This window comes from Kogia breviceps, chromosome 6 (assembly GCF_026419965.1).
Source record: "Kogia breviceps isolate mKogBre1 chromosome 6, mKogBre1 haplotype 1, whole genome shotgun sequence".
Taxonomy (NCBI): Eukaryota; Metazoa; Chordata; class Mammalia; order Artiodactyla; family Physeteridae; genus Kogia; species Kogia breviceps.
In genome coordinates, this window is record NC_081315.1 from 111716644 (window position 1) to 111737489 (window position 20846).

At 48.5% G+C, this 20846-nt stretch overlaps 1 protein-coding gene across 7 annotated transcripts in view; it reads left to right on the forward strand.

Moving 5' to 3' along the window:
- Positions 1-325: 325 nt before the first annotated feature.
- Positions 326-20846, forward strand: part of EVC (EvC ciliary complex subunit 1) — an 84847-nt gene continuing 64326 nt past the window's right edge. For 6 of the 7 annotated variants that reach the window (XM_059067450.2, XM_059067451.2, XM_059067454.2 and 3 more), the window contains exons 1-5: positions 326-714; positions 7135-7260; positions 13075-13158; positions 15248-15480; positions 16906-16990. In XM_059067450.2, coding sequence (XP_058923433.1) covers positions 535-714; positions 7135-7260; positions 13075-13158; positions 15248-15480; positions 16906-16990 — 708 coding nt within the window. In that variant the 5' untranslated portion in view covers positions 326-534. The remainder of the gene's footprint in view (positions 715-7134; positions 7261-13074; positions 13159-15247; positions 15481-16905; positions 16991-20846) is intronic. The other variant, XM_067036397.1, reaches the window with a different exon arrangement.

The window sequence follows — 20846 nt, forward strand, 5'->3', positions numbered from 1 at the left end:
ATGTATCACTTAGTGCTGACCCTGATCCTCATCAGGAGGAAGGGCGCGCAATAGTGCCCATCTCCGAAGGTTGCTAAGAAAGTTACTCGGATCATCAGGCTAAATGCTTAACAAATCCTAAGCACTCACTAAACAACCGAGCAAAACCCTCCTCCCTGGCTGTGGTCCCCTCCTCCTCTGGAAGTCAAGAGGCCCGTGCAAAACGAGACTCCTCCCAAAAGGTCCTCCTGGCTGAGAAGCACGCCTCTGGCCGGGCATGCTCAGTGCAAAGGCAGGGCTGGAGGCGGGGGTGGTTCAAAGTTTTGGGCGGAGGGTCCAGGCTCCTCCCTCCGGCTGGGCAGCGCCGGGAAGCAGGAGGGGAGCTGGAGGAAGGAGGCTGCAAAGGCCGGAGGAGTCGGCGGAGCGCGCCGTGCCCCTGGCCCGCCGGGGAGCAGGTCCACTGAGGACCTGGCGTGGATGGAGCTCCGAGCGGCGGGCGGGGGCAGCGCGCGGCGTCGGGTGGGATGCGGCGGGCCGGCCGCCTGAGCACCCCCGATGGCCCGTGGCGCGGCGACCTGTGGGAGCGACGCGCGGCTGCAACTGGGCCGGGAGGCGGTAAGGCCGGCGCCCGCGCTGCTGGTCCCCGCCGTGCTGCTGGGCACCGCACTCGGCCTCGGCCTCGGCCTCGGCCTCTGGCTCGGCTGCCGCGCCGCCCGCCCGCGTCCGCCGCACCAGGTGGGTCGGCCGAGCGGGCAACCGGGGTGTGGGGCGCGGGGGCGCGGTCTTCCTCGGCCCTGTGGTCCGGGTTTCCAGCCCCCTTCTCGGAGTCCATTTGAGCGTGATTTTGGGCATCGCTCGCAAAAGGTCTTGCCCTGGGTGATTCCCCTTCTGCTCCGGGAGGCGGCTGGAGACAGTGATTTCAGAGGGAGCCGGCCAAGTGACAGAAGGGCTCTGGCTTGGAGTTGCCCCGAAGTGTCTGCTCCATCTGACAACAATGTGTGACCTTAGCTGATGAAGGCCTCCAGGCCTCAGTCTCCTCATCTGTAACACTAAGCGTTTGGAGTTATGGGCAGAGCTCAGCGTGGTGGACAGGAGGGCAGGGGATTTTCCCTCCCCTGGATGTCCATTCTGCTTCCTTGCTGTGTGCATTACCCGGTTAGCTCCTCTTGAGTCCCAGCTGCTACATCAGCATGCATTCAACATTCGACCACACAGCAAGAGTTTGCTGAGCACCTTCTACTGCCAGGCATGGCCTAGGGGCTTAGACACCACATCAATGTACAGGATAAACCCTGCTCCTGCCTCTGGAGGTTCACAAGCCTCTGGATGGACCGATTACAAGTAAACACTTGATTATAACACAGCCCCATCATGAGTTCTGTGATGGGGAAATGAAAATGCTAGCATTTATTGAATTCTGGCTGTATGCTGAGTGCTGAGCTACACTTTCTACCTGAAAATGATCTCATTGACTTTGCAGAACAGCTTGTGAGCTTGTTTCATTAATGTCCCCATTTTGCAGATGAGGAAACTGAGGCACAGAGAGGTTAAAATAACTTGCCAAATGACAGGCGTGTGTGTCTAACCCAAAGCCACTGTATAGGAGGTGGATGGGATTGGTCACAGGTGGCTGCCTGAAAGGGATTAATGGATGCTTCATATGGCAGTTGTTGTTATGGAATCGGATGTTGTGTGGAGGTATCGGGCATAGAGCAGGCATTCTATCAGTGGTGGTATGATCACTGTTTTAGATCCCTGCAGCTTTGACCTCTTTGAGGGATGAAGTCTGGTGGGATCTGAGATGAGGTGGTGTGGTTTTGTTCCCCCATTCCTGGCCCACATGAGAAGGGGATGCATCCAGCAGATGTAAGCATCTCACATGGCAGGTGAATTCAGGGGCGTGTCGTGCTGCAAAGGGGTGATAAAAATTGAAATTAACATAGTGCAAGATGCTTGTAGGTAAGTTTGAGGTTGTCACATCCCGCTGGTGATTAAGAAACACTGGCTCTTTGTGTGAAGAGGGAAGTAACACGTCAGAGCCTTTCCTGGGTGCCAGGCCCCTTGCCAGGAGTTTGCGGGCATTTGTTTCTATATTCTCACTTCAAGCCTTTGAGTGGGGGGACTGTCAGCCTCACTTTCCAGGTGAGGACATCTAGGCTCTGCAAGGTTGTTCTCTGTCCAGGGTCACATGATGAATGAACAGTGGCTGGACTTCAACTGCAGTCTGTCTGAACCCCTAAGTCAGAGTGTTTAGTCATCCACTACCTGGTAAGATGGCAGTTAATATCTGTCTTAGTCTAAGCTGCTATAACAAAAATACCATCAACTGGGTAGCTGATAAACAACACAAACTTATTTCTCACAGTTCTGGAGGCCAAGAGTCCAAGATCAGGGTGCCAGCATGGTTGGGTTCTGGCTAAGGTCCTCTTCCAGGTTGCAGATGACTGACTTCTTGCTGTGTCCTCATATGGCAGAAGGGACAGGGGAGCTGCTGGGGCCTCTTTTATCAGGGCACTAATCCCATTCATGGGGGGTCCACCCTCATGACTTAATCACCTCCCAAAGGCCCCACCTCCAAATACCATCACCTTGTGGGTTAGAATTTCAATACATTAACTGAGAGGGAAAGGGACACAAACATTCAGACCATAGAGTAGCCCATTTCACAGCTGAGTAAGCTGAGGCTGACAGAGACTCACCAAGCTGTCTGGGTTTGCACAGATGGTCGGTCACAGCTGCACTAGTCCAGTTGAGGGTGATGGTGGCTCAGACCAGGTTTGTAGCTATGGAGGGGGCTCTGGCTCAAGGGTAGGGCTGATTGGATTTTCTGATGGTTTGGATGTGACCTTTGTAGCACTCCTTTCTAAGTGTCCTTTCCTCCGTCTCCTGCCTCTAGTTTCTATTTCTAAAATAGAAACAATATGACTGTCCTGGTTAAAAACCTCCAGTGGCTCCTGGTTACCTATACAAGATCATGTCCAGTTTCCTCGCATGGTATATAAGGCGACTGGCCTTCCCTGGGACATGGGCGCCCATGCATCCAGCCACCCAGAATCCCCTTGATCCCCAGATGTCGCTGCCCTTCTGCACATCTGTTCTTTGCCTCTTGTCCCACCCATCCTTCAGGGCCCAGAAAGAAAACCATGTAGGGAAATGTTCCCAACTTCAGGCTGGATCAGACACTTCCTCCCTCTTGGGTTCCGGGCACTCTGTTCTCCTCCTGTGGTCCAGGTCACCCAGCTCATAATTCTGTCTTGCACCACTTTCCCTTTGTGGTTTCTGTTTTATTTTGTTTATTAGTTTTATTTATTTCATCATTAAAACTTTTTTTTTTTTGCATCAAAGTTACACATGCACATAATTTAAAATGTTCATTTGCAACCATTTCCCACTTTTCAGAAGCCATCTTGTTCGACTCTTGTTCAGCTGGCTATTTTGGTCATTTACTTCTAAATAATGTGCTGACATGGCTGCTTGACTTCCCACTGCGGAAGTGCGGAGTGATTTAGCTCTCTTTTCTCCCCTCCTTCATACTTACACCCGCTCATCCACCATCACCACCTCCCTATGTGGTTATGGGGTAATTTTGGTGAAATCAGTATTTGGTGTTTTCGCTATTACAATTCTGTAAACATAATTCACTGTCAGCCAAGGATCCGCTGTACTTATGATTACTTTCCTTTTTTGCACAATACTTTGTTTTCCCTGAAATTAATAATTACCCATTTTTTTCATTTGCTTAGATTCTGTGTACTTATCATCTGTTTAACAGTAAACTTTCCCCCATTTGTCTACATTTTCTTTCATGATATTTGAATACATTAGGTATTCAATCAGTTTTATCTTCGAGGAAAACTTCTCTCCCAGAAAGCTTTTGAACTCTCCAATATGAGCTGGTTGCCTCTAGACCGTTGCTATTCTCATAGTGAACCAGAGCAATCTCATCAGTGTCACCTGGGAGCTTGTTAGAAATGCCAGTTCTGGGGCCCCACCCCAGACTCACTGATGAGAATCTCTGGAGGTGGGTCCAGCAAGCTGTGTTTAACAAGCCCTCCCATGGTCTCTTTGTTCTTAAAGTTTGAGAAACAGCTGCTGTAGGCTTTTGCTGTCACCATTGGGACCTCTTGGGGCCATCATGCTGGAACACCTTCACCTCTTTCCTGGGTTGGACCCTCTTTCAGGATCTCCTACACTGTCTTTATTGGCTAATTTCCTCATTTGGATGGAGCACATCCTCCAGTAGCTTTCTGAGAAAAGGATAGGTGGAAGTTCTTTTGAGAATTTATATGTCTGAAAATATCTTTTTCTATCTTTATACTTAATTTGGTTAGAGTAGTTAAGTTATAGAATTCCAGGTTGGAAATAATTTTCCCCCAGAATTTTGAAGGCATTTTCTCCATTTGTCTTTCAATTTCCATTGTTGATGTTGAGAAATCAGGTTGTATTCTGATCCTTGATATTTTGCATAGTATCTCTTTTTTTTCTTCTGTTCCTCAATAGAATCTTAAAGGATCTTTTCTTTATTCCCAGTATGTGAAATGCACCAGAATGGGTCTTGGTGGAAATCAAATGCTACTTATTGTGCTGTGCATTCAGAAGGCCCTTTCAATCTAGAAATTCATTTTCTTGATTTCTTTAATGACTCTTTTCTTTCTCTATGTTCTGTTGCTTCTTTCAGGAACTCCTATCAGTTTTTGGTTAAATTGGGCCTCTAATTATCTTCCTTCTCTCCTATTTGTGATCTCTTTGTCTTTTTATGCTGTTTTTTGGGAGACTTTTCTCAACTTTATACTTGTACTGAGTTTTTCATATTCTTAATTTTCAAGAGTTCTTTTTGTCCTCAGAATAGTCTATGTTTTTACTAGCCTGTTCTTATTTTGTGACTGTAAAATCTTCTCTTATCTCTCTGAGGATATTATAATTGTTTGTTTTTAGTTTTCTTTTCCCCATGCAGTGTCTATTTCCTGCCTGCTTTTTCCTTTTGTTTTGGGGTTTGTCTTTCATATTAGAATCTGTCCTGAAATGGCTGGTGACCCTTGATCTCCTGGCCATTTTTAATTGGGGAGCAAAAAATCTGATATTCCTCCTTGGGTGACTGAGGTTTTTCTCCTGGAGTCTCTACTGTACAGTGATTGGACCAGGTCCTTCCCTGCAGAAGCCTTGTACTGGTCAGCTATGGCTGCTAAACAAACAACCCCCAAATCTCTGGCTTCATCTAACCTTGCCTACCCTACCCCCAACTGCTCCAGACACATGGGCTTCCCTGGACATGCTGAGCATGCTTATGCCTCAGGGCCTTTGCACTTGCTGTGCCCTCACCCTGAAATGCTTGTCCCTGTGATATCTGAATGGCTTGCTCTCTCACTTCCATCAAGTTTCTTTTCAAATGACACCTTGTCCAAAAGGCCTTCCCCTCCCATCGCTCTCCATTCCCCCATCCTCCATTGATTTTCCCTATAGCACTTACACCTCCTACACACTATATATTTATTTCTTTGTTTGCTTATGTCTCTGTTCTGTCACTAGAAAATAAACTCCATGAAGGCAGCGGCTTTGTTTGTTTTGTTCGTTACTCTATTCCCAGTGACTAGATTAAGGCTTGACACTGAGTAGATGCTCTATAATAGTTGGTGACTAACTCAATGACAAACTGGTGATATATCCTCAGTTCAAGATTATAGCCATGAGCAGCCAGTGGTCAAAAAGAGGCTTAATAAGTATCTCTGGCATAATAGGATTTTCAATACAGTAGATAATTATGTTCTATAAAATCAGTACAAACATAGGATTAGCAAATACTGAAGCATTGTTCCCAGGGGAGATGCAGGGTTTTGTTTCTACAAGATCCTGGTCACAGTATTTTCATTAACCAATCAATACGTGTGTTTATGTGTGTTTCTGTTTAAAGATGCCTCATTCAACATGCTTGATTCATTAACCTTGAACTCACAGCCAATAGCACTATAACTCATGCCTGAACAAAGCTTATCTAATACATACATTTTCTCCATAAGGCACATCACAGTCTTCTTGTCCTTAGAAACACTAGACAGCACTTAGGGGTCATTTTCAACAAAATCACCAACAAAAATGCTAAAAAAGAATGGTACTGAGTAGAACATGGAAAGGACACTTGTTTGCGGTGTGAGCTGAGACAAGAAAGTAGAGTGTGGCCTTGTTCAATCTCATTTGGAAACTGCACATCGGGCAATTCACATTTTTCACATTTCTGCTCATGTCCAGGAAGGACCGCAAAAACACCCCAAGTGTCGGTTTGGGGGATTACAAATAAATTTACCAAGTAGGCAAATTTGCAGATACAGAATCCACAAATAATGAGCATCAACTGTAGCTCACAACAGAAACCATTCTATAGTTTAAGGTTACCTAAGATATTTCCTTAAAAATTATCCAATCACATTATAGGAAGTAACAGGAATTTTAATATTTATGTGTCATTCTCCATGTTAAGCTGTTACCCCACCCCAAGGAGCTCACAGGCTACAGGAGCTGGGGAAGTGGGGACCAACTCAGAGAAACAATGGAATGAGCTATTTTAAAATTAATTAATTAATTAATTAACTGATTTATTTTTGGCTGTGTTGGGTCTTCATTGCTGCATGCAGGCTTTCTCTAATTGCAGTGAGCAGGGACTACTCTTCGTTGCAGTGCATGGGCTTCAGTAATTGTGGCATGTGGACTCAGTAGTTGTGGCTCGTGGGCTCAGTAGTTGTGGCTCGCGGGCTCTAGAGTGCAGGCTATAGTAGTTGTGGTGCACGGGCTTAGTTGCTCTGTGGCATGTGGGATCTTCCTGGCCCAGGGCTCAAACCCATGTTCCCTGCGTTAGCAGGCGGATTCTTAATCCCTGCACCACCAAGGAAGCCCTGGAATGAGCTTTGATCCAAGTATTGCCTCCACGTCCTGAGGACACGCTAAGATGGGGCTTTGGGGCTTGTCAGGAGGGTGACACCTGGACAGTCTTGAAGGATGTGGACCTGACTCCAGGTGGAGGGAAGCACTGCACACAGAGGGCCAGGCCCGGAGCAGAGATGAGTAGCCCTGATGGCTGGGGGTGGGGAATTGGTGGCTAATGTCACAGGGGCACTAGGCTGACCAATTTCAATGTGTTCTCTCCACCCCACCTTTGGATTTTAGAAAGATGACTCTCAGAGTCTGCTCAAGAATTTGGAGCCTAACGTTCAGACCCTGTCGGAAACCGGCTCCCCATCCAGGAGGAGGATGAGAGAAGCACCGACTTCAAAGGATGAGGAGGCTCTGAACGTAAGCTGGGTGTTTGGGGTGCACTGGAAGAGACTCACGCTGGGTGTCCCGTTCCCTACCTGGATTTCATCCAGAAGAGCCCCAACAGTTCTCATGTCCAAATAGGCTTCTTTTGGAGGTATACTTTACATAGAAAAAATGCACAGATTTTAAGCTTACAGTTTAATGAGTGACAAGTGTATACACCCCTGTAACGAAGACCCCAATCGGGAACGTTCCTTTACTCTGGGAAGTTCTTCTCTAGTGCCCCTTTCATAGGCAGCCACTGCTGTGATTTCCATCGCCATGATTGGTTTTGTTGTTCTAGAACTTTACATGAATGCAATCACATGCTTTCCTGTGCCTGCTGATCCAGGTCGTCGTTGCACTTGTCATTTGTCCCTTTTAATTGCTCAGCCCGCTGTGGGGATGTGTCACAGTGTGGGTTGTTTCCAGTGCTTGGCTGTTCTGAACAAGGCTTCTGTGAATGTTTGTAAGTTTGTTTTCATTTTGTTTTATTTCTTTTAAGTAAATATCTAGGAGTGGGAGTTCCGGGCCTCCGATGGAGATGTTAAAAGATGGATGCTCCCTGTACCTTCCTTGTTGCTCCTCTCCTCACTCCATCCAGCCTGAATTAGCCCATAGGGCATCACTTCCTGCATAAGCTCCATGGATGGAGAGGGTGCTTTTTCCAAAGATGCGTTCTTTCTAGTCACTTCCTGGTCCCTAGAAAGGACCAGACTCCAGTCATTTTCCCATTTGACTCCAGCCTCAATTGCCCAAAGGTGAATATAGACATCTAGGTAGGTAGGTAAGTAGGTAGGTAGGTAGGGCTGGGGGGGAGAGAGAGAGAGAGAGAGAGAGAGAGAGAGAGAGAGAGGTGTTGGGAAAAGGGGAAAGATTGGAACCAAGTTTCTTATTTAGCATCTACTGAATTCCAGGCATTTTCACGTGTCATTTTTGAGTGATGTAAACACTCGTGTGAATTCTCTCATGCAATCCTCTCAGCACCCCATGATGTAGACCTTGTTTATTTGCCCATTTTCCAGGTGGGGAAACTGAGGCTCGTGGAGCCAGGTCACTGTCCTCATCACGTAGCTGAGATTTGGGCCTGGGGGTGTTCAGCTTCTGCCCGGGAGGGCTGCTTCCCCACACCCCGCAGCCTCTGACACTCAGTCATGTTCTGCAGCTTCTGCTTACCAAGCAAGGAAAGTGCATTGGGTATTCTAAAACAAATTTCACCAAAAAGTTGGAAATGAATAGGAAAAGCTTCTAATTAAGCTGAAAATTCAGTGTTCGAGTCACCCTCCCTGTCTGTACTTCCCAAGGGTTCTAGAGACAGGGCTTCCCTTCCCCACGCTGGGCCAGACCCTGTGGAGCAATCAGCTGCCCTCCCAGGGCTGAGACATGGGGAGCTGGAGAGGAAGAGAGAGCGCCTGGCTGTTCGCGGAGATGAGTCCTCCCTTCCTTGTCTGTGCTGTGTGTCTCGAGCTCACACTCCCAGCCTCTCTGTTTCCAGGTGCTTGTCTTTCCATGGGTGTCTGTCTATGTGTGTATCAGTGCATCTCACTGCGTGTCCATCTCTGTTTTTGTGTGTGTCTCTCCATGTGCATCTCTGTGGGCCTGTGTGGGAGAGTGTGACAGTGTGGCTTTGTGATGTCTCCCTGTCTTAGTTTCTCTCTCTCCCTCATCTATCCCTATGCCACTGTTCCTCTCACCCCATAGGATTAACACCCTGCTCACAGCAATGAAAACATACGTCCACGCAAAAACACGTGCACAAATGTTTCTGACAGCCCTAATCACGATAGCCAAAACGTGGAAACCCAAATGTCCGTCAGCTGACGAATGAATGAACAGAATGTGGTCCTTCCATACAATGGAATACTGTTCAGCCACAGAAACAACATGAGTGAAACTTGAAAATAGTATGCTAACTGAAAGAAGCCAGTCACAAAAGACCACATGTTCTAGCATTCTATTCATCTGAAATGTCCAGAACAGGTAAACTTACAGACACCAAAAGTAGATTGGTGGTTGCTTAGGGTGGGGCAGAGAATGGGAGGGGTAGGGGTAATAGCTAAAGGGTACACGTTTTCTACTGAGATGATAAAGATGTTCTAAAACTGACTGTGGTAATGGTTGCACCTATCTGTGAATATACCGAAAAGTATCCAATTTACATGGTTCAATTGCATGAATTATATGTCAATAAACCTATTTGAAAAAAAAAAAAAAACCCTTCTCACAGAGAGGGCAGCCTCATATATGATACAAACAGCGTTGGCTTTGGGATCCAGAATCCTAGAACCCAGGCCCAGCTCCGCCACCTGTGTGCTGTGTGATGTTGGGCAAGAGACATAACCTCTCTGAGCCTCAGGGTTCTCAGCTTTGTGTTAACAGTAGTGGTGGCGGCCCCACAGGGTCACCCATGAATCAACTCTGTGAACGCTCCTACCACAGAATGAGTCAGTCTTTGCAGGGGAGCCAAGTCTCTCCACCTCCCCAGAAGTCTAACCCATTTCTCCCACCTAGTAATGTTTTACCTGTTAACCATTAGCTGTGCCTCACCGATGCCCATTATCAAGCTAATAATTGCCAAGAGTTAAGTTAAAGATCTGCCTGTTCCAGTGACTGGCTTGCCAAAATGCCCCCCTGCCTTCTGCAGGCTGAGCTTGTCAAGGAATGAGGGCAGGGCTGATTTTGACAGGGCAAGTTGAGCTGTAACCCTGACATCCTCCAATGCCCAGAAAACCGAGGCATTTGGGGTCCACGCCACTCCTTGCATGAACTCTTGTTTTGATAAATAGCTCATGTTAGCCACAAACAAACAAAATTCCAGAAGGCTCTGAGGCATGCTACTCCCCAGCCTCCTCCTGTCCTTTGGCTGTGGAGGAGGGAGGGTGCATACCTCCCCTCTGGAGGTATTTGTGCATTTGCCGAAAAGAGCACCTTTTGTCAGAGAGTGAAATGGCTTTTCTTTTCCTACAATTACGTTTTAGCTAATTTTCTGAAAAATCGCACTGCTTCAGCTGAAGAAGTTTTACGTTGTAAATTTGCACTACAGCCAATTTTCTGAATAATTGTGTTGCTATGGTTGGGGAGATGATCAGACTTTGGAGGACTTCTGAACTTAATAAGAAGAGCTGTGAAAAACTAAAAACAGCCCAGGCTCCCAGTTCCTAGGTTCTGCTTCTGTCCATCTCAGGTGGTCCCCTGCGTCTATAATCTTTGCTTCCTATATTATGTTTTTCCCCTGAAACGCAATGTTTGTTTCGTGTCTCCTCTTTAGAAGATGCACTCTTGGAAGGCAGAGACCAAGCCTTCCTCTCATTTTCTACCCCTTTCGTTCCATCCTTTTTCTTTTCACCTCTGTTTGGAAGAAGTTTAAAAATGCACAGTGCTCTTTCTGCTTTTGCATCGTTCCTTGAAGAAGTGTGTTTCCACTGGACCATGAGCCAGGGCCGGCTTCACAGGTGGACATGCCCTTTGGTCACACGGACCCCCGTGCCCAGTCACCACGCCCCCTTCTCCCCCCGCCCCCCCACCAGTTTCTGGACTCTGCTGTCTTGAAATTCTTAATCATTTTGACCAAGACCCACCCACCCCGCTGCCGTTTTCATTTTGCACGGGGCCCCACAGATTATGTCACCCGTTCTGAAGTCAGCCTTTTTAGTCTTACCGCCACGCTTTGCTGTTGTACCAGTTCCCCAGCTAAGAGACTGGGACTGGCTGCTGGGAGCTGGGGACAGGCCTTGCTCTGCTCCCTCAGATCCAAGGAAAGCCAGGAAGGGTTTTAAGCCAGGAAGTGATGGGAATTGTATATGTTTTGATGGCCACGGGGGGAGACTGGATTGGAAAGTGTCCGCCTCTGAGCCTTCCTTTGCCTTTCCATAAAATGGGCCCGATCGTGATGGCATCAACCTCCCCAAGCTGACTGTCGTGTGATAAGGAAGTGAGCAGACACGCATCAAGTGCCAGCACATAGTAGGCCCTCAATACATGGATGGGGAGCCAGATAAGAGGCTATTGCTGCCCCTTGGGGTAAATATAATGGTGGCTTGGGCCAGGGCTGTGGATTTGAGAGATGTTTAGGAGGTTAAGTTGGTGGGATTTGTGGTCCATTGGATGTGGCAGATACGGGAACGACAAGTATCTCAGGATCCAGCTTATGTCCCTGGGGCGTGGTGAAGCATGGCTCTGCCTCTTGTTCTCATTTGTGTCATGTCGAAGGAGATGGATGGTGTCAGCTGAAGAGGAGGGACTCTGGAGCCAGGGAATTTGATTCAAATCCTGATTCTGACATTTAATAGCTGTGTCACCTTGGGCGCACAGCTCAACCTCTCTGTGTCATCTTCCCCATCTGGGAAATGGCAGGGTCCTTGGAAGTTTAAGGATGGATAGATGGACACATGAATGGTCCTTAAGTTTAAGGACCCCATGTTGGTGGTCTTTCCCCATGCTTGTCATCTAAGTCTGTTGTTGCGAGTCCGAAGAGAGAGATAGACATGACAAGAACTAGGGCCCTTGCCCCAGACCTTACCCCCCCTGCCCTGCTCAGAAGGGCACACGGCGACAGCCTCTCTGGAGATGTATACAGGCCACGTCACGGGCTCTGTCGGGTGCTGTTTCAACATCACACAGCGTGAGGAAGAGATACATTCTTCTGCTTTCCTTGTGATAGGATATGTAATTCCAAGGAGAGCTCAGCAATCAGAAATCAGTCATTTGTTATGGAGTTCTTTTTTTTAAGATTTAGTTGCAAAGTGTTGGAATCGATGTGGATGCAGTTTTCACCTGCCAGCCAGTTCAGAATTGCTGAGTAGAGATTCCTCCCGGCCTGGAGTGCCGGGCTCCTGAACTGCTGCCCGCTCAACTTCATTCACCCGCTGGTTGTGGCCAAGCATTTATTCAGCACCGGCCGTGCAGAGTGCAGGGGTGACCCTGACAGGGTCAGCGATATGGAAAGGATGTGGGGCCTTTCTATATCGTGTGGAGCAGGCATGAATCGGTCCATCCAGCTGTGGTTGGGGAGATGATCCCCGAGCGGCGTTTGACGGTGGCTCTTTACTACCGTGACTTACAGCTGTCCGTCACCTCACTTCTGCTCTGTTCCAGCAACTCTGCTGGGAGCTTTATCCACACCGTCCTTGGGGGCAGATGTGCTACCTGCTTACTTTCTGGGAAGACTGAGGCTCAGAAAAGTGAAAAGACCTGTCCAACCACTACTTTTCATTTAAGGGTCTAATCAAAAGCCTTGCATGAATATTGCCACACGTTAGTGCTTATACACCTGGCAGTGCTAAAAATATTTGGTTCCGTATTCCACCAAAAAAGTGGTTCACAACTTTTAGGAAAACTTTTGGTGTTGTCGAGTTATTTAAATCCTTACTTCTTCCAAAGCTGAAGGCTTGGAATTAAATGAAGAATGTGCTATTTAACATCGGTCCGTTTGCCCACCCACCCATCTGTACAGCTACCCCTCCCACACCCATCTATCCATCCACCTGCCCATTCATCTGTCCATCTGTCCATCCATTCATATGTCTATCTAGCCATCCATCCTTCCATCCATCCTTCCATCCATCCATGTATCCATCCATCCTTCCATCCATCCATCCTTCCATCCATCCATGTATCCATCCATCCTTCCATCCATCCATCCATCCCTCCATCCATCCATCCATCCTTCTAGCAAGTGAGCACTAAATGTGCTTATTATGGTCTCTTCCCGAGGCCACTGTTACAAATGGGATGTGGCATTTTGGAAACTCTTGGTGGTTTGTCCTTCATTTTACTGAAAGCCCCCATGCCATTTTTTTTTTTCCTTCCCAGGAATGTGAGCCATCTTTCAATAGCAATATCACAGCGTTTGCACTGAAGGCAAAAGTCGTCTATCCCATCAATCAGAAGTTCCGGGTGAGAGTCCTGAGCTCCGTCTTAGAAACGCAATTAACCAGTAATGTGCTAGAGATCGGGGTAGGAGAAGGGGGATTAAATGTGCAATTTGGGGTCCTATTTGAGGATTTTATGGCAAGTCATTTTGATAGAGATAATTTTGTGGCTTTGTAATGGAGCATAACTTTAGGGTTAATCCATTTTATGACAGTGTTGTCAGGGACAGGGTATGCCCATGGTATATATAGCAAGGTATCCACAGGGACACCAGGTGACAGCACAGTAGGGCAGCATCTGCCCTGACCTGTTAACACTAGTACAAATACTAACAAGTTGCTAACATTAATCCTTACAGACCCTGGGACTGATGCCAGCAGCTGACACTGAACATTTACCACGGGGCTGGCACAGTGCTAAGCATTTGTCATACGTTACACATTTCAGTATTCCTTGCAACATTCCTATAAGGTAAATAATATTGTTTTCTCCACTTTATGCATAAGGAAACTGAGGCCTGGAGAGGTTAATGATCTGTTCAAGGTCATACTGCAGGAAGTGGCAGGGCAAGAGTCGTACCCTCAGGTCTTACACCTGGAGCCAGGAGTTCACACCTGTGGCTGGGAGTTTTGCAGAGAGCAGCATATTCCTTGATGTGTCAAGGAGCCCTCGGCCTATGTGATGTTCCACAAAAAAAAACAGTTCCCTGGTCAAGTAAGTTGAGGAAAGTGCTGCCTGCTCTCCTGGAGATAAAGAGGACAGACTCAAACCCAGCTCCTATCTCAGCCGTTTTCTCTTGGCCATTTCCTGACTTCTCAGGACCTCAGTTTCTTCATCAATAAAATGGGGGTAAAGGGCCCTCCTGCCTCACCCAGTTGTCTTGAGGGTGAGATAGGGAATTAGGCACAGGGCTTAGAACAGTGTGTGTTGTCTGCGCACTCAGTACGTGTTCAGTGTTTTAAATTATTATTTGCTTTTGCGGACAGCCAGAGCCTATCGAAGGCTCTGAGAATTCCTGTACCAAAGAAATGATTCTACCTTGTTCACGCAGACTTTCCCAAACTGATTTTTCTGTGGAACCCTCACAGTGAGCAGTAACTGGTTATGGTTCATGTGACTGCTCCCCGGAACACACATTGGGAACCACTTCCTTCGCTACCTGGTGGGTGGGTGAAGGTACAAAACTCCCAGACCTGGGGCATTCATTCGTCATCAGCACCCGTGCTAGGCAGGCTCTGTGGTGGGCACTGGGGATTATCCAGTGGTCAAGAGAGCACTGTCCTCACCCTGGAGGCCCTCCCAGCCTGGCGGACATTGCAGGAAGGCGTGTAATAGCAGGCAGGACAGAAATAACCAGGGTCCTGCGGAACCCGGTGTGGGCTAGGCCCGGAGATCAGGGTAGAAAGATTCAGGGGTCTGTGTCTGGAGGAAGGGATGCTTCAGCCCAGCAGACAGTGAGTTAGGGGTGTTTCAGGCAGGGGGACAAGGGTCTGGAAAGGCTCCGAAGCATGAAATGCTAGTGAGGGTTTGGAGCTGGCCAGCAGCTCAGTGCTACCTGGGCATGCACCTCTGGGAGCAGCAGGAAACGAAGCTGGACATAGGGATGGCTGACATTTGCTGAGCTCTCTGGCTGTGCCAGGCACTAGGCTATGACCTCATGTGGTCATGGCAGTGCAAGGGGCTTGAGTTCCTTGTTAAGGGGCTTTGAGTCTATCCGAGGGCAGGTCAGTGGACAGAGTGGGCCTGGGGTCTGGGACAGCAGCCAGAGAGGTGGGGCAGGGCAGGCGGGCTGCTGGGGAGGTCAGAGCTGGCAGCCGAGGGTGGGTACAGGTGGGCCGTCGGGGAACAGACCCAGGCTAATAGCTGGAGGGGAGGAGCCTGGTGCAGAGGGGCTGGCCTCTGGGGACAAGCGACGTGACAAGAGCTGTGACGAAGGCCCCCAGGGCCGTGGCCGTGCCCCTGGGGCAGAAGCTCCACGGTGTCCACTCATACCCTCCCTGCCTGCCCCGGCTTGGCCTTCCTGGGAGCCACCGCGTGTGTCACTGGCGGAATTACGGAAACACTCATGATGGGTCACGTGGACTGAGAGTACACTTTCTCTCCTGCCCCCCAGCCTCTGGCCGACGGTTCCTCCAACCCATCTCTGCACGAAACCTTAAAGCAGGCAGTCTTGCCGAACCAGCCCGTGGAGGCATCCCCTTCCAGCAGCCTGGGGAGCCTGAGCCAGGCTGAGAAGGACGACTGCAGCTCCTTGTCCAGCGTCCACTCAGCTGCCAGTGATGACAGGTTCCTCGGTCGCACCTTCCTGGGGGCGAGCAGCTTCCCCGAGGCGCTGACCTGCGAGAGGTGAGGAGGGGGTGGGATGGAGGATGCAGACTGATAGGCCGTATCACGCTCAGTGGAGGAAATGGAGGCCCAGAGAGCTTAAAGGCTCAGCCATGGACACACAGCGACCCAGTGTCAGAGCTGGAGCTGAATGTGTGCTGTTGGCCAGCATGGGGGTCAGGGAGCCAGGCCTGAGCCCTGGGGAGAGACGGAGGGGACCTCCTTTAATCACTGACCTGCCCCGTGCACTGCATAGCAGCAGCTAGCACTGGTTAAGTGTCTTCTGTGTACAAAATATTAAGCACTTCGCAGGGATTAATTCTCTTTTGGGCACGAGGAGCAGGTCTGTCTTATTCACAGCTGTGCACTACCACCCAGTGGGAGCCTGGGACAGGCACAGTGAGGAACAAGTATTAATCAGTCAATGAATTACTTCCTCTTAACAGCCCTACGTTGTTGAGGTTGTGTAGTAGATGCTGATATTGCCCTCATTTTCAAAGACTAAAATGAGACACAGAGAGGCAGTGACTTGCCCAAGGTCACGCAGCAGGTGAGTGTTGGAGCCTGGTGTGACCCCCCCACCTTATCTTGCAGCCCATGATCTAAATCGCCAAACTGTCCAGCCCAGAGTAAGGCTTAGCACCCAGCAGGTGCTCAAAAAACTAGTCAGCAGGTTTGCACGTCAGTCCTCAGGCCTCTCTCAGATCTGAATTTCCATGAGTCCAAGGAGCCCTGGTTTATTTGAACCAGGCATGGCCTGGCTCAGGACTGTGGAAAGAGTGGACTCAGAACCCTGAGCTTGGTGTTGACTCTGAAGGTGGCCCCGGGAAGGAGGGACTTCGTTTAATTGGAGCTTTCTTGGCTCCCCTGCCTGGCTGGGAAGGGGTGTTTCTTCCCTTTCGGACGAAGAGGACTTGAACAGTTCAGGTGGGAGTGTAGTCACTTCAAATGCATTTGCCTATGTCGGAGAAAATGTCAAGGCCTTTATCTTCAGTTATCTGCCCCTGTGACCACGTGACCACGACTTGATTTCTCTGACTCTTGATTTCCTGAGTCAGTTTCCTCATCTGTAAATGGCTGTGAGAATGTGTACATGATGGCAGAAAGGAAGGATGACACGTGACACAAGACATGAAAATGCCGGGGGGGGGTCTGGGGGGGAGTGCTCTTTTTCATTTCTCTCACCTTCCATCTCTTCCTGTGTTCTGTCTTTGATGTCTCGGGCAGCTGTTTCCTTCTGGTCACAAGTGGGTTTCAGATGGCTACTTCGATTGCTCCTTATGCACCCGGGGTGGCTGTGAGCAATTTCTGCAGGCCGCAGAATTTAAAATCTGGAGTCAGGATGCACCGTGGCTTATCCTGCAGGGAGGTACTGATAACTCGGTAACCTGACCCCCCACTTCAAATACTCTGAAAGCCTCTTCTGTTTCTCTTTGGACTTTTCAGCGTGGACCTTGACTTGTGTATCTACAACCTTCACTTAAAAGACCTGCTGCATCTGGACACGGCGCTGAGGCAGGAGAAGCATATGGTAGGTGGAGCACTCAGGACCCGGGAGACAGGCTCTCCGCGTGCATGGAGTCCCAGAGACCCCTGGGAAACGGGTGTCGGTGACAGCGGAGCCGCCACAAGGGGAAGACAGAGCAGGGTTAGGCGTCCGACCACAAAATGGAAAAGCAATTTGTGCCTGCACACAGGGAGCAGGATTTACTTTAGCCAGTGCCATTGGGGTTAAAAGCAGAAAGCTGGGTACCAACTCTCTGCGCACACCTCCTGATGGAGACCAAAGAGAACAGGATTTTTAGAGGAATGATAATAGTGATCATAAGATTTATGAGTGCTCACTATGTACTAGGTCCTGGGGGTGTTACACAGGTGGTTATTTTAAAGCTCACACAACCCGGCGAGGTGGGTGCCATCATCGTGTCCACTTTATAGATGGGGAAACTGAGGCACAGAGTGGAGACTGGCCCTAAGTCATAAAGTTCTAAGTTGGGGCTGAGATGGGAAGTTGAGTACCTTCTTATGGGTGTGCATTCTCCGAGTGAAGGAAGGAGAAATCAGAGCCATGGAGGAAACAGGATTGGTCTCTGCCAGATGCACATGGATCCATACTGGGTCCAGGTTACAGAAAATCAGAGGGATGAGTCCCACTGTAGCTACAGAACCTCCATGGATTAGCCAGGCAGCAAGGCCACTGGGGTTAAAAAATAAAGAATTATTTCGGGCTTCCCTGGTGGCGCAGTGGTTAAGAATCCGCCTGCCAATGCAGGAGACACGGGTTCGAGCCCTGGTCCAGGAAGATCCCACATGCCGTGGAGCAACTAAGCCTGTGCACCACAACTACTGAGCTTGCTCTCTAGAGCCCGTGAGCCACAACTACTGAGCCTGCGTGCCACAACTACTGAAGCCCGTGCACCTAGAGCCCATGCTCTGCCATAAGAGAAGCCACCACAGTGAGAAACCTGTGCACCACACGAAGAGTAGCCCCCACTCACCGCAGCGAGAGAAACCCTGCGCGCAGCGACGAAGAGCCAAACGCAGCCAAAGATAAATAATTAAAATAAAATAAAATAAAGAATTATTTCTCCATGAGACACATCCTCTGAATTACTGAATGAGGGAGGAGACCTACAGAGAGAAGGGAGGAGAGAGAAGGCCTGTTGGGAAGAGAAAGGGAAGGGTAGATGGAGAGAGTGACAGACAGACAGACAAAGACAGATATGCCCACAAGTGCTTCACTGTAAACAGGAGAAATAAAAGAATATTAAGGTGAGGATGCAACAGAAAGAAATTTTGCTCTGTGTGAGCAGAACGGGCCTCGTAAACAGGTGCCAGTATTTGAAACCATAAATCATCCTAGGATTCCAGAAATCAAGCCTGTTCCTACAGCCCCACAGACCCCCGTGCAGAGGCTCATGGACATGAGGCACGAGCCCACCTGCAGCTGCAGCCTGCTTTCACTTAGCCACACCTGGTCCTGCTTGGGGGCAGGTGGCCCTGGCGATTTTCTCAAAGGCTCTGCTCCCTGGAGGGTGATTGTTTCTGTGCTCAGAGCCCCTCCAGCTGGTGAGTAACATGGTCCTGGCCCCTCGCCCCTGGAGCAGCCAGCAGATGCCCACAGGGAAGCAGTCTACTGTCATGAAGAGAGCATTCACTGTCACTCATCTGTGGGCAGCCTCTGCGCCCCCCTGCTGGACACAATACTGAGGACAGCCCCTGCCTTTATGGAGCCCACTGTCCAGGGGAGAGATGGCAGTCAATAGACTGCACAAAATGCACAGAGGCAAAAAGTATGACAAAGCAAATGATGGAGTACCATGAGGGCATGTAAGAGAGGACCTGAGGGCATGTAGGCTTCAGGGAGGTGGTCAGGCTTCCTTGGAGGGAGATACTTAAGCTGGAACCTGGGAAAGTTCCAGGAGCACCAGATTAGGAATTAGAAACTTGGGTTCTAGTCCACCCTTTGACACTTACGAGCTGTGTGACCTTTTGTAAGTCACTTCCCCTCTCTGGGCCACTTTAGTAAAGGTGTAAAAATAATATACTTCCAGCTTTTACTCCATGGAATTACTAGGAAGTCAAGTCCCACTTTAAAAGTTCTCTGTAGGCAAAGTTCTGGGCTCTGTTGGGCTGTGTGATCTGCATCATCACAGCATCATTTATGAAACACTGAAACTCTGCTAGGCTAAACACTTTAAATGTCTGATCTCATTGAAACCTCACTGCCGTTCCACTCATGAGGAACCTGAGTCTCAGAGAGGTCTAGGCAGTTGTCCAAGATCACACAGCTGGTAAACTGCAGAGTCAGAACCCAAATGAGGTTTGTTTGAGTCCAAGGTCTGTGTATCCTCAGAGCCCAGAACAGTGCCCTGCATATAGTAGGTGCTCAATAGAAATGTGTCTGGTTGACACCGTCACCACCCTGGGAGAACTGCTTTCTAATGGCTTTCCATTCACTACAGGGCATGTCTTCATTGTGTGTAAGACCTAGAGAAACATGGGGAACAGGAGGGAACCATGTTACACAAAGACTTCAAATTTCATTTCTCTGGTAGAGATCCACTATCACAGGTCAGGGTTCAGAAGTGACTCAGACCAGATGTGACCACCATGCAGCCAAGAAGCTTAGAGCTCTCTGGTGGCCCTTGAGGAGGAAGACACTGGTGCTGGGCTTGTCTAGGAGGTGGAGTTGTAACCCTTAAAAGCAGAATGGCAGAAAAGAAAATAGATCAGGGGATGTGGGAGGGGGGTGGCTAATATCAGAGGAGCACCAGGACTAGTGGATTTCCCCTGGTGATGGAAAATTCTCTATCTTGATTGTGGCAATACATGGGGAAAAATTGCATAGAACCACACGCACACATATACACACAAATGAGTGCATGTAAAAATGGGTGAAAGCTGAGTAAGGTCTATAGTTAACTGTATTGGACCTATGTCCATTTTCAGGTTTGATATTGTACCACAGTGATGTAAGATGCCACCCCTGGGGACAAAGTGCACAGAACTCTGTACTGTTTTTCATCTTCCTCTAAGTCCATAATTATTCCAAATTAAAAAGTTTTTAACAATTCAAAAGAATGGGACAAGACCTGTAAACGTTACTGATTCAGTTTGGGGTCAAAAAGAAAGTAGATTTGAGATTAACATCTTGAGAAAAGAATGTTACTCTACATAGCCTCAGACTTCAGTGGATAGAAAGTCAAGACAATTTTTGTCTTTTTAGAGCTTATTAGCATTGGCAAGCATAATGAAGGTTGGTGAAGGGTTCTGGGTCTGTCCCTCATGGATGTCCCTTGTGACATGAGGCCAGTTGTCCAGATTTCTCAACTGACAGTTCCTCATCTGTAAAATGGGGAATATTATACCAACCTCCTGCTGTGATGATCATTTGAGATAATATATATATTAGCCTGGCGCAGAAGAGTGTTTAACAAACCTTAAAACAAGGATTGTAAACTATGGCCCTTGGGCCAATCCAGCCATACCTATTCTTTTACACATAACCAATGGCTGCCTTCATGCTGTAACAGCAGAATTCAATAGTTGCAAAAGAGATAGTATGGCCTGAAAACCCCAAAATATTTACTTTGTGGACATTTGGAGAAAAACATTTGCTCACCTGTGCATTTAAAAATGTCTACCATGGGGGCAGTCCCAGATGACTGCGTAGGAAGATCCTGTTCTCACCTCCTCCCATGGACACACTGAATCTATAGCTACATATGAAACAGATCCCTCTGAAAAAGACCTAAAAACTGGTGAACAGCTACTTCATGACTAACACTCTTGGCATACCCTCGACAAGTGGGACCCATCAAGAATAAATTAGGCTGCTGCAGAGCAACTAAGACCGTGCGCCACAACTACTGAGCCTGCGCTCT